The sequence below is a fragment of the Silurus meridionalis genome, chromosome 2 (assembly GCF_014805685.1).
Source record: "Silurus meridionalis isolate SWU-2019-XX chromosome 2, ASM1480568v1, whole genome shotgun sequence".
Classification (NCBI taxonomy): domain Eukaryota; kingdom Metazoa; phylum Chordata; class Actinopteri; order Siluriformes; family Siluridae; genus Silurus; species Silurus meridionalis.
This window is the reverse complement of record NC_060885.1, coordinates 18,156,132-18,175,056: the sequence shown is the minus strand read 5'-3', so window position 1 is coordinate 18,175,056 and position 18,925 is coordinate 18,156,132. Positions and strand designations below refer to the sequence as shown.

Here is an 18,925-nt window from a genome sequence, read left to right as displayed (position 1 = left end):
TGATCGTTGGTTAGGTTTAGGGATTTGTGGTCAGTGTGTGTAGCTGAAAGAGTACTGACAGATAATTTTATGTCTTTTGTTGGTTTTAACCTACCGAAACCACAAGGTCAGGCCAACAACATGAAGCATACATCTGTAGATTAAGTTAGCCCCAATCTGTCAGTGATTTAATTTTCAAAACCATAGTGCAAGCCAAACACGAACCCATCTATCAGTCTTCAGCTTTCCTTTTTCTACTAGAAAAAAAGGCTTTTTCTCCAAAATATAGAATTTGCAGTAATATGGAACGAACTGTCAGCCAGAGCTACCACATGAAAGAGTAAATAAAATAAACTGAGAAACAAGTTTGGAGCCATTCGCATCGCTGTATGTCTGTAGCCTGAAGCAAATAGATGTAGCCCTCTACTGAGTCTCATATAAATCAGCAGGAATATGAAAGACATGACATGCCCTTTGACAGGCTTTTCAATCTATCAATAAATAGGCCTACGGTAAATAATAAATATCATAATAAATACGATGTTTTATATGTACAATACAGGCAACATGTTATTATTAATTAATCAAAAATATTTTATAAAATGCATTTATATTTTGCTGATACTCTTATCAGGGAGTTGAAGCATCCTCTTTTACTTCTGCTTCTACTTCAGTGATAATCAACTAGTTTTTTTTCCCATATATATATATATATATATATATATATATATATATATATATATATATATATATATATATATACACACACACATTTAATTGTGTGTGTAATTAAAAAGTTGTAAAAAGAACAATTACTTATATAATATTCTGATAAAAATTGTATTCAACAAAATAAACAGGAAAATATCTTGTGGTAATTATAGGATAATTAGTATTTAATAGGAAATTAGTATTTAATTAGAAATCAACAATTTGCTTTAAAATTACTACCACTACTACTAATAATTATAACTAATAGCTAACTTACAATTGACCCCTATTAACCAGTTATATAAATAGATAGATCCCACCCCTAAAACAGATAGATCCAACCCCTAAAACAAAACTAGGACCCATTTGGCCTGCCAATGCAATATATGAAAAAAAGAAAAGAAAATAATTTTTTTTTTAAAGCTTTTGAAATATAAGGACTAGCTTTATGTCTTTCATTAGAGATCACTGAATAGCTGTATTGGCCATTGAACTCAATTTCACAATAAAGTGGATTGTTTGTTGTACTATAGGTACACTGAATTCAAACTTTGAGAATAAAATTGCATTAATTAATCAGATTACAGAGTAAAGGATCTATTTGTTTTAAATGATAAAATTGTAAATTAGAGGAAACATGGTAAATTTCATTCTTAATCTAATGTTTGGTATAATGCCCATGGCCCTCAATCAATTTAGATTTTTGGCCTTTCATAGGAAAAAGTTTGGACACCTCCACCCTAGAATATAATGTAATCCATGGCAAAATGTACTCTTAAGATAATATGAATGGATCTTAAATTAATATGTTTTATAGGAATAAAAAATATTCTAACTAGCATTTTAAATATACTATATAATATACAAAATATAAAAATGCATATTTCCGGGTTGGTTGTAAATTCACTGACGCCTGTAAAAATTGAACATTGTTTAAACATTACCAAATCTATTTAGTAAGTCCTGAGATGACAACATTCCCATAAGCCTTATTTAAGCTGACTACTGTATACGTAGTGTAAACAAGGTGAAATCCATTTAGAGAGGAGTGGGTCTGCATACTGCAAATGGGTAAAAAAAATATAAACAGTTTCACAGTGGATTTGGTTACAGTTTGCATGGTTAGGAGGGCATAGTCACGCAAAGGTATATTGACTGTGTGCAGGCCTCTTGGTTGTATCAGTGACTCATTTAGAGAAATTAGCGCTATAAAACTACCGCTATACACTTTCTTACTTAATGGTATAGTCTATTTTTGATTAAATATTAGATTAACAGGAGGAATTGGTATCATGTTTGCTATGGGTTTTGGTGACTATGTGCAATATGAACTATGAAAAAAAGTTTCCCTATTCTTGCTCTTCATCCTTCCACCACCAGATTCTTGTGAAGTTTCTATATTTTTCTGTAATTTCTTCATGTTTTCATGTTTATTCAGCAGGTTTCTTTGAAGTTTTAAATGTTTTAAATGTGGATAAATATCTTTGAATGATAAAATATGCCCATAAAGGACTTCTGGATAATGTCAGCATTTTGGCTCCTTATCAAATAAACCCAAGTGTGAATGATCTAGGATTGTGTTTAGACGTGAACCAAGTTGACTCATTTAAGATGAACCATATGTGGAATAAAGAAGTCTTCTGACATTCACAGTGTGATAGCGATAATGTTTTTGCTGTTTAAATAGTTTTTACATTTACCCATCTGTATTAAGGGATATTTATCTTGTTCTAAAGTGTGAAGATATTAGAACATACAACAGAACCGAGGCATGACAGAAAATTTATCGAGGTTGAATGGAACTACTTAAAAATATATTCAAAATGCTCTAAAAACATATTGCAGTGTCTGCACCTACTGGCAGTAGCATTAAAAGAACCAGATATCGTATGTCTGTAACACTTTTCGGGGAAAAGCTGAATAAATGACTGAGTATTTTATTTTGATTGTTACTGATTCTGGTCATCAAACAATTTTAATTTGGCTGTCTGCTACTTAAAGGCATTTCTGCCTATTATTTACAAACTTTAATTAATGACAATTTGCTCGGTTGCAAGCAGATTTCATCCGTGACTACTTTACAGCCCTATTCTGACAACACAATGTTCATCCATACTACAACAAAAGTTGGCTTCCAGCTGCTGATTTGAGTTCTGAGAGCCCTGGCAGGTAATGTAGCTTTTGGGATCTGTCCATTGTGAAGCCTGAACATGTCTAGTGCACTTTGAAGCTGCTTTGGTATAATCTGACCTAAACCGCTATGTCTTTGGTTTTCCTTTCCATTTTCCTGTCATAATTAATTGTGCATGGGCTCAAGATATAAATAATAAAAAAAACCTTTCAATACTTTTCTACCTTGCATTTCATAATCTGTGCTGCCAGACTGCACTCTGTTAACTTATGATCTTGCAACACAACATTTATTTCCACTTTACAGGCTGTCTGTTTGAAATTTTCTTACACTGGCGTTTCCACCTTGGGTGAAAAAATATGCATGTATGTATTATTTATTCATTCATCGTCAGTAACTGCTTTAACCTGGTCAGGGCCACAGGAGATTCAGAGCCAGACCAGGAAAACCTGGATGCATGGTGAGATCACACCATGGATGCCTCCCCCCTCCCAACACACACAGAGAGGAGGGCGGAAATCAAAGAACATTGTGGAAAAACACACAGACATGGGGAGAACACACAAACGTCCACACAGACAGTAACCTGAGCTAAAAGGATCAGACCGCAGACCCTGGAGCTGTAAGGCTGCAATACTATCTGCTGCACAACCATGCAACCATGCCTTAGATTTTCTTCTCCCACTGAGCTTGTCTGAAAAATACATATACATCTAAATAAATACAATCTAATAAATGCTAAGTATATTATTGGTAAAGAGTGTGGTTAGCTCATTGTAATGAGTAAAGAATAAAATGCTTAGATGTGCTGATTAAAATGACTGAAGCTTAAACAGCTACACATGATTTATTGCACTTTCTGACATTTCTGATCAAATGTAACTTATAAAAGAGAAAGAAAGTTAAGATTCTTTAATATTTATTTTTTATTCTGGGATAAAAGACACAGTATTATATTGGTTGGCACAATTTTACTCCATGTATTTAGGCAATGAAATGTAATTGAATTAAAATAAACAGAATTATACATTTTTCATTCAAAAATGCTTTCGATACGGCACAAAACGGGTCAGAGTTTAAGCATTGCCCAAACAATCACTATATCTGAACGTTGCTGATTTGTTTAATAATAAAAATTCAACTGTAATTAAGTTAAACTTTACAAAAGTACATTTTTAAATTATTATTTTATTTACTGTAAATATATTTAGGCAAATAATGTTCAAACATTAGACATTTCACACAATAAAACAAGGCTCTGGCAAAAATATGATCTAATATTAACAACTCCAAATAATCAGAAAACACATTCATAGAAGAAAGAAGTTTGTTATTTTACAACTTCAGGCACTGACTTTGCTTTGAGACAAACCCTTAGTGCACCAGGATGTGTTAAGATGTTTTTTGTGCTATGCGTCAACTGAGTAATCACAGATGCTTACTTAAATACCAACATGGAAATGACTGGAGGTTAGCATCAAATAAAAACACTTCATATCTTTAATGAATATTTTAAAGTGAAAGAATATGTTCAAACATGGATTCATACCATTTCACTTTTGGGACTCTTATGAACTAGTTACAAAACTGTATGCAACAATGAGTCTCTCAGGTCCAATATGAGCATTATAATTAGACAATTTATGCCTGATCAAAATGTGATAAATCTTTAAAACATTATATAGAAACAGTATGTACTTTTGCATTCATTATAAAATTGTTGATTAAATAGAAGTACCTGTTTGTGAAGGGCTTCTCATATGCTTTACAAAATAATAATAAAAAATACTAAACGAAAAAAAATGGTAAACAACTGAAACTAAAATATTTGATTTTTCATCTCAACAGGTTAAAATATATACAAATATATATTTCTATAAATAATATAGGTAAAGAAAATGGAAACACCAAAACATCTATGATAAACATATGTACACAGAACAATTATGCTCATATCTGTTAAAAATAATTTGTTACCTGTCAAACTTAATATTCACCCAACATCTAGCAGCACAAGGGAATAACTGTTCATTTGTTTACACAATCTACTGTAGAAGGTAGTGCTGGATACAGTTCAGAAACAGAGTTTGGTTGAGCCTGAGATAGATGATGTAAAATGAAATAAAGGCTTACAGTGTTATGGCAATGTACAATGTGTGTGTTTGTTAAAAAACATGCACAGTTATAGAATCTATAATGTACAATATGAAAAAAGCAATAAAGAATTAAAACTGAATGAGAGGATATCATTACCCACTTCCTGAGCTAAACAAACATTAAATACACTTTCTTTTGTCACATTTGTAGTTCAGGCTCTGTGTCCAGTTACCAATAATAATAAAAAAAGACTCTGGAATGAAACTGGAATGAATACAGAATGGATTAAAAAAATATTATTCATATATATATATATATATATATATATATATATATATATATATATATATATATATATATATATATATATATATATATATATAGGAATGAGAAAAAAAAAAGGAATAAAAATGAATTTGCACCAGGCAGTAAACTTTTATGTTCTCTACCACAGTATTCAACATCTAGAATTACTAGATTTACTAGTGTAAAATGTAATTTCTATTTTTATACTTTTTTCTTTATAGTTAATATCAGATTTTTCTCAAGGATGACCAGCATTCCAGTGACAATGAGACATCAAGAAAAAATCAAACCCAGAGCACTGGATTGATTAAAGACATCTCTTCTTGACATTCCCCAAAATACAAGAAACACTACAAACCAAAATGAGAGCTGGATACAAAGAAATAAAGGGGAAAGCAATTGATTTTTTTTTTCTTTCAGAAACAGTGTCAGTCTTGTAAAGCGAAGAGATGGAAAAATCTTTTAATAGGAATTCAGTGCAACCCTTGCTTACATGAAGGGCAGTTCTTTTCAGCTGGACTGAAATCTGAATATGTATTATCTGCGACAAGCTAAGGCATTGATGTTCTTGATGACGTAGAAGCCGATAGAAACCGGGGGCATGTGTATTGTTCGTCCTGCTCTAAGTGTCCGTGGCTTTAGCTCAGGGAATGTGTCACTGTCTAACATGACCAAAGGTTCTCCATTCAGCTGCACAGACCTGCAGAGCACAGAAAAAGAGAATGATCAAAATCTCAGCAGCTGTTAATAGACTCCAAATACCACAACAATGATTTGTTTATGTTCCTCCACTTGATGGCGCCACAGTTACACAATGCAGCCTACAAACAAGAAGGCGTGCCGTGATAAGCTATTAACAGATAAGAGATTGGCTTGAAAATCTAGTTCCACCTTGTGATACCACAGATTGAACTGATAAGTACGTTGGAATTGTTTAATTCCAGCATGTTGCCTGCGGCCCTGGAATCTCTCTGGAATACACTGCAGATTGTGTGGTGATGCAGTGTGACACAGCGAGCTTCAGAAGCAATGCCAAAGTGCATTTGTTGATCTTCACAATCAAACTCTCTTGAGAATTTATCCTTTCAAGTTTAAATTGGAAAGAATAGGTACAGTATGTAAGCACACATTATGCTGCACATCACTTAAGATGGATTTTTTTTCTTGTTTTTTTAAGATATGATAGACATTTAATTTAAGTGTCCTAATGCTACCATATGCCTGAGCTAAAGAAGCTCCTGGCTGCAGTTGTAAGCAAGTAAGAGAGGCTCTCCGGACAAGACTAAACTCTGCAGGGAACTCAGTCAAATGGAGCCAAACGTCTGCAGTTTCTAGATTTTTATCACATACCACAACCACAAGAGAGAAACATACATGGACATTTCTATATTTGCCTAACTTAGAGATGGAGAGATTATTAAACAGGAAATGGATAACTTAACATAACATAAGCAACGCAGTACAGCGTGTTCTTTCTGAAGTAGAACTGTCCATGTCCTTTGTAGCAGCATGCATGTTGTAATATAAAAACATAATGTGTACTTTGTGGGGTTTTTTTTTTTTAAAGAAAAAAGTATACATCTTTATTCATTAGGCTGCTAAGCATTTTAATTAAACTTGTCAAAATGCTTAGACTATTTTGTATTATAGCTGATCTCTAAGATTAGTTCTGGCTGCAAGGGACATCACAGCATAATTAATAATTAATGCGCTCATTTTTGTTTTTTATAAACAACTTACAGCTTAAACAAAAGCTATAACTTTAAGTCTTCAGGACAGATTTTTTTTGTCTTATCACCTACAAGAGGAAGAAAGAGAAACAATTATGATCACAACTGTCCATAATTTGGGAGTTTTTTAAATGATAATGGCCCTCCACTTTCCATCACAGTTAACATAAACTATACAGGGCATGATGCATAACAGATATTATATTATAATAAATATATAATACAATGGTGTTAATACAAACTGTGTTAGTTTGCTTAACAAATTATTTCGACAAACTACTGAAATTCCCATAATCTGTAATGAATGCTAATGATAAATAATTTTTCTATAACATCAAATAAATGAAGTTCATGAGTGTTCATGATCAGTAGTGGGTGGAAAAGCACTAATATGTATCCAAGAACTGCTAAACAATATGTACCGTACCTAAGAAAACAATTAATAGAGCACCCATTCTCAAAACATTCATTGCTGATTAAATATCTGGTTAAATATTACCAGATATATCCAAATCATTTTGAAAGGTCCTTCAAATTCAGTGCTTAAATGTATGGCTATCAAGCATGTTACATTTGTGTGATACACCTGCAGCAACTAACTCCTTTAACCCTTATAATGACCAACTGTTTAACCTTCTCTTTTATAGCCTTCTCTTTTAACCTCAAATAATCCTATTTATCCAAGACTACACCTGTTGCAGACAGTAATTTGAAAAAACACAGCATGCTTGATTGAAATGTTTATGATTCATATTATATGCGAGGAACATTTTCCTCAGAGAACATCTGTACCCAAAAGAAAACATCTGTGAAGTCTAAATTACTGGATATCTCAGAGTGGTTAAGTGTAATCCCACAAAATGAACATTTAGCTACATGCTTTACAGAGGATTTTAGCATTGGAATGTGTCATGAGTAACTGAATAGCCTCCCTGTATATGTTACAGACTCAATTTGTACTGGGAGGCACTGATTTAGCCCATATGGGCCATGGTGGATTGCAAAAGCGATAAATAACCTATGTATTTTGCCTTTTCTTACTGAAACGTGTTACAGGACACCTGAGGTAATTAGTATTATGAATACAGGTTTCATACTGCTACTTTGCATTTTAGTATAAACATTTAGTACTAACACATTCCAATCATGGCATATGTAAGGCTCAGTAATTTGTAAAAACTGAAAAGAAATTGCTGCTCAGCTCTAAAAACAGAACAAATTAGCTAAACATTCTTCATATGTCCTTGACAAATATTATGGTAAATTGAGTATAGCTACACAGCATGGCAACTAATATTTCAGTCGAAGTAATTATTGTTATGTTTTCATAATGAACTGTATGATGGATTACCATGTTAGATATAATCAGTAGTGGGCTTTCACAATTCTGCAGAATATTCCATATCATTTATCTTTGTGTTAAAACTGTGGAAAAGGCATATGTTAAAAAAAACATCTGGTATGACTTTATTATTCTCTTTTGATTTTTTAAATTTTTTATTTGAAATCACTTAAGAAAATGCAGTGCAATTATTTATACAAAATAGATTTTCTATACTACAGGAATTGTTCTACAAATTCAAAAACAGGCCTTAGGTGAGGCAACTTCCAGGATGCCTGGATAGCACATGAAACTGAGGGAAATCAAAGCATTTAGTCACTCATTATACTATTACCAGGGACTCTACTAAAGAAAGTTAACTTATCACTGCATCGTCAGTTTGTTTTCAGTTTCAATAAGCCAAGACAAAGTTATTACACTAATCCAATTTTATGGTCAATTTTGATAACAATGTTTTGTTCTTGGCTTGACTTTCAGTATTTCCTGGACATTTACAGCATAGTAAGTGAAAGCACATTTCAAACACAATTTATCTATTTTTTCCTTTAATTTTCCCCTTTGGTAAATCTACAGAAATTGATGCAGAGTTTCCTTCTGTCAGGTTCACTGACATTCATGATAAATGAAAGCAACCGTATTCACACCATTCAGTTTCTAGACACTTTAAGTTAATACTAGATACATTACACTATAATACACTGTATGGGACACACCTAAATATATAATGTGTGTAGTTGTATATGTTTATATTAACACAATCACAATATAATTAGGTATAATGACTCACAGAGTAAGAAACATAATCTTATATAACAAATGATATATTAAATTGACCAGTAACATTTTAGCTAAATCATTTTAGCAAGGAGCAGTACACCCAATCATGCACCATGTTACTAATTCTATTAAACATATTATTAAAAAATAATGCTGTAAAAAAACCTCTAAATAGAATATAATAATATAATAATAATAATTCCTAATTAAATATTTGATATGATTGCAAAATTAGACTGTATCTGTGTTGTTGTAACCTAGGTCCATGTCTTCCTCTTTCCCCTTGCTATTTAACATGTTAGGGCAATTTTAGTGAAAAGAGATCGGTTATTGGTACAGCAGAAAACAATTAGCTGAGCTCTTTGTTTCTTCTATCTTCTTACCGACCACAGAGCGAGAGATATACAATATCCCAACTAAGCTAAACTGTTTGGTGACTAAACAAAAGCTCTTGTGAGCTGCCAAGATCGTCCTAATCATGTTTATTAATATGGGAAATCTCATAACCCAAGATTAACTCACAGCAAGCCAATAAACAACATTTTCAATAAGTTCTGTAATTAAAAATAAACTTCATACAGTTTCTGCTGTTTCTCCTAACAAGGTCGAAACGCTGTATAATACGTGCAAAACCACGGATTACATTGTGCACCGTGTTCCATATGCATGATTTTTAAAATTTTATTCTCAAAATCTTTATGAAAAACAAACAAACAAACAAAAAAAACTCCCTGTACTTACTTTGAGTGAAGACCATCAGCACCAAAAGGTTGTAACAGGTATTGGTGTACTGTTTTACTTCGTAATGTCCCAGCCAGCTTTATTTTCTTCCGCGACCGATGCAGGTTAATGATGTAGATTGTTATGGAGCCTCTGACATAATTGTGACTGCAGGGGATGACAATACAGAAATTGACTAAGTGATAAAAGAAACACACAGAGTCTACAAACAATTACTTCTCATAACAAAGTCAAAACAAGCCATCTAAATATTTACCTTGTTTTAATGGGCTAACATATAATACCCTCACAACTGTTCTTCTCAAGCTACTGTTATCATTTTGTCAATACTTGTAATTGTACTTTCCAAATTGAACATGTACAAAGTTAACATGTTCAAACTCTGATGTAGCCAGAAAGACAAAGCTGTTTCAAGAACTACAGAATGCAGATACAATCTGCTCTGATTTATTTAAACCTTAAACCTGTCTTTTATTTTGAGTATACAAACACATCGGAAAATGTTTATACATAGGTAGAAGAGAACCGTACAAGGGCAAGAAAAGAGGATACTGTTTTCTATCATAGTAAGTATATAAAGCTGGGTAAAATCAGACTTAAGGGTTAACAGGCTTGTCTGTTGTATAAAATAGTGTGTTGCAGTAACTATTCAACACCCAATGTGAACTGCACTTGGGTTACTGAGTTAAAACTCCTGAAGACAAAATCCTTTGGGGTTATTGGACAAAGATAACTGTGAAAATTACACAATGTTAAATAAGGGCTCTAATGTAAAGAAAGTAACAACACTGAAGTAGTAAATAACACATGTTGCAAAGGAGCAAGTGAACAGGTCAGAGCTTGGCTTTTGTCAGACAAGCCTGTTAGTAATCTCTCTGCGTGCAACCAGCCAGGCCTTCCATCCATGTGCGCCTTTACACCTTGGCATACAGTGAATAGAGCTGGTGGAACTAAAGTAAACTTGAAAAAGGACCAGAAACAAAAGTAAAACAACCAACATTTGATATGGATGTGGTGTCTCAGTTTTACTACACTTTTGTAACTTAGGCAGAGATTTTCCAACCCCACTGCATTAGAGCAGACAAACAGATTGAACAGTGATAAACACTGTCCAAGACTTTAAAACAATGTAGTCTTCATGCATTTGCATAGGGGACATAAACATGTAACATTTTGTTTAATTTCAGCAAAATGGCTCAAGGGAAATATGGATAGCACAAACCATATTGTGTCTATTGCCAGCAAACTGGAAAAAATGAACAGGGGCATGTTTTCAATAAGAATCCCTCAATTCTTTTCTTTCTTCTTTCTTTCTTTCTTTCTTTCTTTCTTTCTTTCTTTCTTTCTTTCTTTCTTTCTTTCTTTCTTTCTTTTTTCCTTCTTTCCTTCCATCATTCCTATCTACCTACCTACCAACATGTCTGTCTGTCTGTCTACATATTGTAAAAAAACCTTTAATGCTAGATCATTACAGAACTGTAAAACAACACTCTACTACATTTCATATAGCTTATCAAAATAAATATTATATAATGATGAGAGAACAAGAAGCTCAGGCCAGGGGCCAGGAGGAGGCATGTAACTGAGCTGAGACAGGAGGAGGACTGTGGTCAGTAAGCCTACACTGCTGCTGACAAGCTAGCAAACCCTATGAACATCATCCTGGAGTAATGATAACCATCAAAGGGAATGGTGGCATTTTTTATCTGTACTAGAGACAGACCCTCCTATTGTCCTAATGCTGGGATGTTTGAATAAAGGCTTCTACGTCCTTTCAGCAAGCTTGGTGACAGTAAAAAAAGGCCCCTGAATACTTGACAATTTATACTTGTTAAATTTTATGAGCAGGCATTCTGAAAGAGTGTCTGGAGCCAGTAATTTATGTGCTTGAGCATAAGCAGATATGAAGTACAGTGTTAACCACTATAGGCTGTGTTCTCAGATAACTGTGTTTCGTGAAATAAAAACACCACTCACACACAAAGATTTGTTGGAGGGAATAGTTCCAACTGCTTCAGTATAACAGAGCCAAAGAAAATTTAATGAATCTGTAAGTGTTAGCACTTTAAATAATATAAAAGTAAACCTACTTGGTAAAGCTTGTACAGTGTGCGTAAATGCGTAACTTGTCTCGGATCACTTTTCCTGGACGTGGCTTTCTTTGGAGCCCAGCAACTTGTACTGCCAGCACCCTGGGGCCCACCAAACGCTTAAAAAGCAGAGACAGCCAGTAATCCTACAACAACAACATACACATACATCGTATGTTACAAAAAATGACCTACTGACTTTTTTGTACGGGAACTAGCATGTCAACACACATGTTAGGTTAATATATGCTGCTATATTAAAAGAATAGTGAAGGTCAACATATAAGAAGAAAAGTCACTCTTATGCAGGATGACTTTGGTTCAAATACAAAGAGCAAGCACTGTGTTTATTTGGCTGCAGGTGGCAAGCTATTCATACTTGCGTATTTCAATTCTGAAAGAAAATTAGTGTGGCATGATTGACATATTTGCCGGAAATTAGAGATGAAAAGTGTGAAAAACAAATAGAGGGTCACAGCTGTAGTGTGCCTTTCTCCTATTAGCCTCCTCTGCTGGAGGGACTGAAGGAGATGTGTGCTCTTTTATCCTGTGGTTAAACAAGCCCACCCATGCCCCAGCCTTTTATTGAAAGAGACATTTTCTTGGACGACCAATTGTAGAAATATCACTACAGATATTGTTTGGAAGCGTTTCTTTTATAAGCATGGAACAACAAAGAAGAGACGCATATCTCTTTTGACTACAACAAAATGCTTGACTGGATTCAAGGCAATGTGATGAACATTTGCAATTCATGTCATGTCATGTCAGTGAGGACCACTAAATGCACTTTTGTACTTTCTTGTGAATATATAACCTTGTAAACAAAAGCTCAAAGAACATGTTGTTCATAATTCTAACATTGTACAATGTACTAGCTGTTAAAAGAACTTTGTTAGTGAGTGATGTTGCAATTTATCAAATTAGGTTTAAAATTTGACACCAACATTTTGCTTAATCGGTCAAATTAATCTGATTCATAACCTAGAACAAAATAAAAAAAACTAACATTTTACTAACCAAATGTAATTTTTAACACTCCTATGAAAGCATCTTGTATCTAAAAATTGGATGCATTAAGCATTGGGCAATAACTCTTAATATATGAACAGCTAAGAATTAAACTTTCACACTGTCACTGTCTGACAGCTGTCATTAAAAAGATCTCATTACTTTTCAATTTCAACACCTAATTGGAAGAATTCAGACCACAATATGTGAATCAGGAAGTTCCCATGCAATCCTGCATATGGGATCATTTAAAGGCTCCTTTTTCAGGGAAACATTAACTTAATTTGCTCCGGCAGCAAGTGCTGTATAGGATCTGCCATGGCTAGCAGGGAAAAAGTTAGTTTTAGCAGTAGGACAGTCTTTCTGTGCTCCACATGTAGTATATATACTACTTATACTACTCAGTATATAACGTGCTCAAAATATATAAATATACTGTATATGGTGCATCAGTTATTGTTGCTGCCTAACTGCTCCAGAGCCCCTGGTGCAATCCTGAACTGTTTATGCAAAGTTTCTGTGCATAATCACCCTATGGGGTTCCTCCAGGTTCTCTGGTTTCCTCTGACCTTCCATAAACAATGTGAAAGGTGAAATGGTTAGTCTAAACATCCTTTAGTACAAATTAATCTGTGCATTTGTGTTATAAGTTATTAGATGTATTCCATTAAGGGTGTGTCCTTGCTTCTCACTGTGGGTTTGGCTCTGCATCCTCTCTGAAGGAAAGCAGTTATTGGACATTTATATGTTATGATACTTGGAAAGATGGAGTACCAGATGGCTGCATGTGTCTGCCAGTGGGCATCAGGAGCATAAAAGGTGTATTGGATAGCAATTCCCAGCACTATGGTTCTAATAAACATCAGGAATGCCCACACCAATCCAGCCTTTCCCATAGACAGACCTGTGGTGCATTTGTGTGAAGCAACTGGATTAATATTTCTCAGCTGGCAAAAAAATCTAAAAGTGCATGTAAAAAAGATATATATGAGCTTTAAATATAATCTATAAATATAAATGAACGAATCTTTAAATATAGTCTACTGTATGCAGAATGTAGAAAGTAGTATTGTATTGTATATATATATATATATATATATATATATATATATATATATATATATATATATATATATATATATATATATTACAATATGTAATTGTGGATTACTACTTTCTACATTCTGCGTACAGTAGACTATATTTAAAGATTTATTCATTTATTCAACTCCAGTAATTTGTTTATGCTCGTCAGGCTCATGGTGCATCTGAAACCTGTACTGATAGCAGTGGATGCAAGATGAGAGAATTTAACCAGATGGGATGCCAACACACACATTAGGGACAATCCAGCATAGCCAGTCTGGCTACTTGTTTGAAATAAAATTATAAAATGAAGAACCTAGAAGAATCCCACACAAACAATGGAGAATAACCCACACAGTCAAAAACCCAAGCTCAGGATCAAACCAGGAACAATGGAGCTGTGCAATTAATTAACTTCAGCATCAAAATCATCTGTAATGTTGGAAAGTTAAAAAAGTTAAAAAGTTACAAAGATGTACACATTAATTAGGGCTTTTTAATCTAAAAATAATACACCTGCATTGACAAATTTGTATTCAACCCATGACTAGTCTACATAAATGATTAAACATGAAATTACAGTGTTGTTGATTCCTAATAAAATGTTAATGACTACTACAACTCTGGTCTTTATTATGCTTTTCACCAGTTTACAAGTGTGTTAATTGCAACAGTTGGTTCACATTGGCCACTGTGAAAAACATAATAATAATAATAATAATAATAATAATAATAATAATAATAATAATAATGAATACAACTGTTAACTATTTTAATATTACTTTTTTATATATTAATACTTGTGTTCATAGTTATATAATGCATTTAATAAGATATAGGATAAGATAAGATAAGATAAGATAAGATAAGATAAGATGATAAGATAAGATAAGATAAGATAAGATAAGATAAGATAAGATAAGATAAAATAAGATAAGAATCTTATATCTTTTTAGATGAGAGAATCCTAATTTAAAGCATTATCCAACATCCCAACAATTTACACAGCTAAATTTATATAAAAACATAGTAATTACATTTCCTGATGAAATGACACATAATCTTAACAATCTGTTATATTAAACCAGAAACATTACCAAATATCTTAATATTAATAAGTCTCACTGATAAAAAATGATGAAACAGTTACTTTGCATCATTTCACAGAAAAAAGAATACCGAAAAATGAGAAAGAGAACTGAATGATAAAAAGAAAAATGATTGGCCAATGGACTTGGAAAAGGGAGGTCAGTGTTTTGGGGGTTGGATGGCTAAGGATGGGGAGGGAGATATCCTGGGCTAGCACTGCAGGACTGACTAAATGATTAAAGAGAGTCCGTCTGGACATAAATTTCTCTACAGGCCGACAGGTTGGGTCTGTTGCGAATTCTCACAGTGGGAAATCTGGCAGGCACCACAGACACCCAGCTATGTTTAAAGCATTGTGATCGCAGCAGGAGGTGGCTCTTCCCAGCACTGACCGGAGATATTGAACCAAAAAAGAAATTGACTTTCCAAAAAGAAAAAATGAAGGTGATTTGATAAAAGTTCGGTATAAGAAATGCATTTATACAAGATATATAAACAGTCCTCATGCTTGCTGTTTAGATTTTTTTCTGCTATAGAATCAAAACCTTTTTAGATCCTCATTCTCCCTCCGAAAATTACTGCGGTTTTAACTTAAACTCAAATACTTCTTGTGATTTCTAGCAATTACTATCAATAATACTAAACAGACGTTTTAGCATGAAATTAGAATTATTACTGGGAATTCTAATTCAAAATATATTTTAGGCTTTATGCTATAGCCAAAACAAAAAATAAGAACAATAATACATGAAAGCCCTTTTTTCATATTTCAGGACTGTTCAAACACATCCATATAAAACAGTTGAGTGATGAAGCAAAGGAAAGGAGGAATAGTCACCATAAAAGAAATGGGCTTTTGCCCTAAGGCATTGTACTTATAGCACTACAATTCTCTGAGCCTTTTAAGCTTTTTTATAGCCATGGCACGGTGGGTGTTCACAAAATAAAATTGAATTTTAATTGAAGTCTTCTGTTTGCTCTGTCTACAAGGCTCACCAATAGATGATGTGTTAGACTGAGGTACACAAGAAGGTAGATAAAGCTGGTCTACTAACATAAAGGAGCTGTATTTCGTTGTAGTTGCAGCCTGTGGAGTGGCCAAGGCTCATGTTGCATGTCTGTTAGTATCTTGCACACACACACACACACACACACACACACACACACACACACACACACACACACAGACACACACACAGGGAAGCAGACATGTTCATGGGGCAGTGAAGGGGGCAGGTGACACTGTCCTGGGGTATTTGACAGAAGGTTAGAGTTTCAGTGCACCTCACATCAGCTGCCCAGTATTCAACACCATTAAACACCTTTCATCTTGGCTAATAGGTCCCACGGGAAAAGGTTGCAAAGTGTCTAGGCATCAGACTGAAAAGGAACTGTCTCACACACTCAGCTCATATGACTGAAAGGGTTTCACAAGGTACTGAGCATAGCTTCAGGGTTTGTAGCCATCACTAACATTGGACTAATTTGTTTCCCTAAAAAAGAGAAGTTTTTATTTTAATATTTTATTTTATTTGTCAGGTTAGGATGCCTGGCTAGTTCATAACAAATGTTTTTTTTTATAATCCTTGCTATTCAGAGATCTATCAAATATTGAATAAGCATATATAAAGTTAATTTGTGTTCTGTATATTAGTTATTAATTCAACACTGTGTAATCTGTATATGACATTTTTATTAAACTTCATCTGAATTATTAAAATCACATAGCAAACATTTTAAAGACAATTTTTGGTAAATGTAAACATCACATAAAGAAATGTGTCAATTGCGTACATTATGTCAATAATGGCCATTTGTGAAACAATGATTAAGATTTAACTTACAGGTAGAGGATTGAATTGTTGGTCCACGAGATGGCTGTAACCATAGTCAAAAAAAGAGTGTCGAAGTACTACATCGATTCCTTGCATTGCAGAAATGCCAAGAGTGTTTAGCCACCTAACAGAGAATAGAAGAAAAAAATATGAATCATTATACACACAACAAAATATGGAAAGTTAAAAAGTCCAATACAACTAGCATCACTGGTTAATTTTCTTTCAACAGTTGAATGCAATGAAAAACAGGTAACGCTTCACATCAGTGATCTTGACCCTGTTAGGGTTCATTAAAAAAAAAATCTAATAAGTTTATCTGCATTACAATTAGAAGAAACTTCAAAATGATAATGACATAACATTCAACCACTCCATCTTGAAATATTATGCTATCAGGGATCTTAGACAGACTCATAAATGACACATTGACAAATCAATAGCAACATTGGAACAGAATAAGGAACAGAAAGGAAGTGACTGAAGAAAAACAATTTCAGACATTTCATTCTGCTATGACCTTGATCCTATATTGTTGTATATTTAATACTGTATATAATTTGTATTTATATACACAGTAAATACATATACTAAACTATTAGATAATGCATATATGTAAATAACCCAGTAACAACAGCTTACTTCAGTAGAAGTATTGGTAAAAAAAAAGACAACAAAAAAAAGTAAAAAAAAAAAGGATAAAAATAAAAGTAAATAAAAGTAAATAAAAGTAAAAAGCAAAGTATAGAAACTTTTGGCCACAACATGTGGCTGTGCAGCTGGGTAAAAATCACATCCTTATTAGCTTAATTGGATGATGGCATATTACTTACAAAAGTCCAGCTGCAAATGTGTCTGACAAATTGTTTATGCCTCCAGCCCATGCAGGACCAACTCCTCCCAACCACACCCTCTTTTCAGGGGCATGCATCTTCACGATCTACACCAAACAAAACAAAAAAACATTAATAAATACTTAAAATGTACTAATCGTAAATTATTCATTGACTTTGAGTACACTTAGATAAACACAGATACACCCAAGAGGCACACTGCACCACTTTTGGCCCTTAGAACAGCATATGTTTGCCTGTACATGGATTCTGCAGGACAATGTGCAGAAATGTTGCAGCATACGGAAATAATTGTGCTGCACATTTGCTGTAAATTGGACAGCTGTGTGGACTTGCTGTAAATAGTGTGTTCAACCTCCCCCCAAAGATGCTTCACAGGGTTGAGATCCGGAGACTATACAGGCCACTGAGGGAACGAAAACTCAGTGACACATTCCTGAAACCATGTGGTAGTGGTACATTCTGACATGATGCAGTATCATGTTAGATTTGAGTGTTTATAAACTAGCCATAAACCTGGTCAGAAACAGTGTTTCTGTTCACCATTCTGTCCACGATTGTTTAGGAGTAGGGGTACTAACGTATGCATTAAAAACAGTTTCACATCACCTGCCAGTGCTTTTAACATCGAATGGGATGGCTCTGTTGATTCATGCTGCGTGTGATGATTCCATATCCTTAAGGTGCTTGATTTAATCCAAACAGTTGTTTTCCCTACTCCACCAACAGTCTGGTTTGTATTGTGCTTGGATCAATGATGTAATATAAAATGACATTCTGCACACAAGTGTTTAATATTGCTGTGATTTGCTTGTTTTGCTTGCACAGGTTTTACCATCCTCCTTTGAGCCCTCTGATCTTTCTCTGCTGAATTGCCTGTCACTTTTGCTTTCCTCAGTATTTTTAAATAGTTCTACTTAAAAAACACCAGACTGACAGAGCTGTCTGGTAAATGCTAGAGTTAGCATTGCCAACAGGGCCATGCCACAAAACTAAATCTTTTGCACACTGCAATGCTTATTTCAACACTAATTCAAGATCTTACTTACACCACACATAATTATTACATTATGTAAAGCTTTTGTAACAAATTTGTAAGAAAACTTGTAATAATACATGTGATTTTGGAGCTGTATGTGTACCTGA

General features: G+C 33.8%; 1 protein-coding gene across 1 annotated transcript in view; it reads right to left on the bottom strand.

Annotated features, from left to right (window-relative positions):
* Positions 1-5,334: 5,334 nt before the first annotated feature.
* hpse2 (heparanase 2) overlaps positions 5,335-18,925 on the bottom strand; it is a 44,721-nt gene continuing 31,130 nt past the window's right edge. The window contains exons 8-12 of the mRNA XM_046875298.1: positions 17,759-17,865; positions 16,935-17,049; positions 11,905-12,050; positions 9,815-9,961; positions 5,335-5,924 (exon numbers count right to left, since the gene is read on the bottom strand). Of these exons, the coding sequence (XP_046731254.1) occupies positions 5,762-5,924; positions 9,815-9,961; positions 11,905-12,050; positions 16,935-17,049; positions 17,759-17,865 (678 nt within the window). The 3' untranslated portion in view covers positions 5,335-5,761. The remainder of the gene's footprint in view (positions 5,925-9,814; positions 9,962-11,904; positions 12,051-16,934; positions 17,050-17,758; positions 17,866-18,925) is intronic.